The following is a 2885-nucleotide window of genomic DNA, read 5'->3' on the forward strand; positions in this document are numbered from 1 at the left end:
TTTCTTAACTTTTTCTAACATGCGCTTAAAATACCATCTTATAAAATAATTAACGATTTAAAAACGTCATTGTGTACAATGATTTATACATAATTTCTTTTATAAATCATTGATTGTGGAATTTAGAAAAATCACTCATAATTCATATTTTCTACGAATCGATTGATTGAAGCGTCGACGCGGGAAAATTTCAAACGGCCTCGCTACCGCGCATGCACGAAACAAATGATTTCCATGTATAAGCTAACAGCTAAACGTGAATGACGTTGAGAAAAAGTAAGTATACCCTACAAATAAACATGGGGTTATGTAATATTAATTTAATGTGATCGTAGATATGAAAGAGAATCTTCCTACATGTCTTTTAGGCAAAAATATTAATCATTTGTTCGTTGAGTGTCTCCTGTTAATGATAATGACTACAAATGGAAAAAAACTCATGTCGATTAAATCTACTTCATTAGAGATTGCTAATCTACAGGATACCCTAACACCCATCGGTGTACGTCTTTCTGGAACTTATATGCGGTTAGTATAATCTACTGAATTTAATTATTCAATTTTTTTCTTTTGTATTCAAAAATTCAATCAAAATTTTTTGGATTTTGTTTCTACTATGTGTTGCAGGAGTTTTGCTTATGTTACACTTAAGGATAGATTACCTATAATATTAACAAAAATAATAGACAACTTTAGTCGTAATAAAGAACAAATCGAACTAAAATATGGACAGGTGAATGTTACTTTAATTGTGATTTATAATACGTATTCCAACGTCATGAATTTTATTAATACTATTTCTATGTGCCGCAGGAAGCTATTCAAGAGGTTAAACAAATTGTTGGATTTATAAGTCAATTGAAGAATGAGATCGTTACTAATAAACCTTTGAAAATATTACCAATGATAGAGAACGATGATGACAACGACGTGCACCTCTGGAACAAGTACCTGGAAGATAAAACTGAAAAAGAAGGAACCACACCGACTTGGTTTAATACAGAGTGGATATACTGCGAATGCTACATGTATCGTACTCTCATACAAAAATTTCTTCTCATGTATGTTTAAAAAATACAACAAAGCAACATACGACATTCTATTAAATCATAGAGATTTGCGTGATATAATTTATAATTTTACAGGAATGCTTTGCGTATGTATGATCCGTTTCAAGAACAGAAAAGAAATGCTTTTATTAATTCCTTGATTACTATAAAGCTTTTAAGCAAGTACTTGCTAAATATCGTGGATAAATCTAAATTAATAGAAGGAGTAGAAAAGAAAGAAGGATTCATTAAATTCGTTCAATTAAATCTATGGGGGAACAGGTAAGACCTATATTCCTGTGAATATTTTATATACATATACATAAAAGATTATTTATTTCATTATTTTTTTAGATGCGATTTATCTCTAAGCGCAGGATCTGATATTAGTCAAACTAGTAATCCTATAGACCAATTACCAGCTCTTTACAACGATGTACTCGTTGATGCAACTGATTTTGCTTGGCAAATTCTTAATAAACAAAAAGCAAACGATTCTAATATCGTGGACATGGTATTAGACAACGCAGGATATGAACTTTTCACAGATATATGTTTAGCAATCTTCCTAGTTCAATTTGGATTAGCTGGAAAAATTCGATTTTATGTCAAACGTTATCCTTGGTACGTAAGCGATACCACTACCCCTGATTTTCATTGGACATTGGATTATATGAGAAATTCTTCTAATCTGGACTTAGAAAGAATTGCGAATCTATCTTACAATTACTTAAAAAACAATACCTGGACCATCGAGGTAATAATATACGTTCAATTAAATTATTTCATATATACAATACGTAAAGTATTTAATATTTTTTATATCTCTACAGGAAGAATCTTATTGGACGGGTCCTTATGATTTTGCAGAAATGAAAAAAAAGGATAAAGTATTATATGCCAAATTATCAGATGCTAAATTAGTTATATTTAAAGGAGATTTAAATTATAGAAAATTATTAGGTGATATCAATTGGGAATATTCAACATCGTTTATAGAAGCATTGAGAGGTTTCCATCCAACTAATATTTTAAGTTTGAGAACAATAAAGTCTGACGTTTGTGTTGGATTACCGCCTGGAAAAGGTGAATTTTTATACAATAAAGATGTAAATTGGATGATTACTGGTCAATATGGTCTCATTCAGGCAACTATCGAAAGCAGTTGTAATTGTTCTACCGTATGTTAATAAACAAAATATACATCGGAAATAATATTATTATAATTAAAATCTACGAAGATCAAAATCATCTTTCAGATTCTATATACATATATATTATTCTATATATGTGTATATACGCACAAGAATTTGTAATTTATCTTGATTCATGTAAATATTTTAAAAGTAAAGTATCGATGTCGATGTACATGTAGATTTACTGAATCTTATAAATTTTTTCTATTGTACATTTCTTTTTTTATTACTCTATTTTATTTAAAACAAATGTTATTGTATAAATTTTCATTTTAAATATAGTATAAATCGAAACAAAGTAAATAATGTATAGACTGATAAAATGGGAATTATATAATTCTGATAATATCAAATTTTTAAACTTATTTTTCTCGAAAAACAAGCCTTATACGAATTAATTTTATTCCACATTTTCGATTTATTTTTTCGTGTAAAATCACTTTCTGCTCGCTTGTCATCAATTACAGAACACCCTATATATATACACAAAAAAACAATCAATACTTTTCACAATTACATTTTTCATAATTGGATTAATCGGTCTAACGAAAGAGACTATTTGTATGGATCAAGTTTTCTATAAAAAAAAAAAGAAAAAATAGTCTTCTTTTTTTTAAAAAACTAATATTAAAATGATTTT

General features: G+C 28.2%; 1 protein-coding gene across 2 annotated transcripts; it reads left to right on the forward strand.

Annotated features, from left to right (window-relative positions):
• The first annotated feature begins 203 nt into the window (after nt 1-203).
• LOC106785777 (protein-glutamate O-methyltransferase-like) lies at nt 204-2594 on the forward strand. 2 transcript variants are annotated; one of them, XM_014746498.1, is made up of 7 exons: nt 204-276; nt 369-528; nt 628-733; nt 814-1061; nt 1146-1331; nt 1404-1806; nt 1883-2594. In XM_014746498.1, exons 1-7 carry the CDS (start codon nt 261-263, stop codon nt 2237-2239), a joined length of 1476 nt encoding a protein of 491 aa, XP_014601984.1. In that variant the 5' UTR covers nt 204-260; the 3' UTR covers nt 2240-2594. The 2 variants fall into 2 exon arrangements, with proteins under 2 accessions (XP_014601984.1, XP_014601983.1); XM_014746497.1 differs by having other exon boundaries at nt 234-276; nt 336-528.
• Nucleotides 2595-2885: the final 291 nt, after the last annotated feature.

Source organism: Polistes canadensis, unplaced genomic scaffold, assembly GCF_001313835.1.
Source record: "Polistes canadensis isolate GaletaPanama2010 unplaced genomic scaffold, ASM131383v1 scaffold_56, whole genome shotgun sequence".
NCBI lineage: Eukaryota > Metazoa > Arthropoda > Insecta > Hymenoptera > Vespidae > Polistes > Polistes canadensis.

Coding starts and splice junctions, on each gene's coding strand:
- LOC106785777 (XM_014746497.1), top strand. Junction 529..627: donor CTTTCTGGAACTTATATGCG/GTTAGTATAATC, acceptor TATGTGTTGCAG/GAGTTTTGCTTATGTTACAC. Junction 1,807..1,882: donor ACAATACCTGGACCATCGAG/GTAATAATATAC, acceptor ATATCTCTACAG/GAAGAATCTTATTGGACGGG.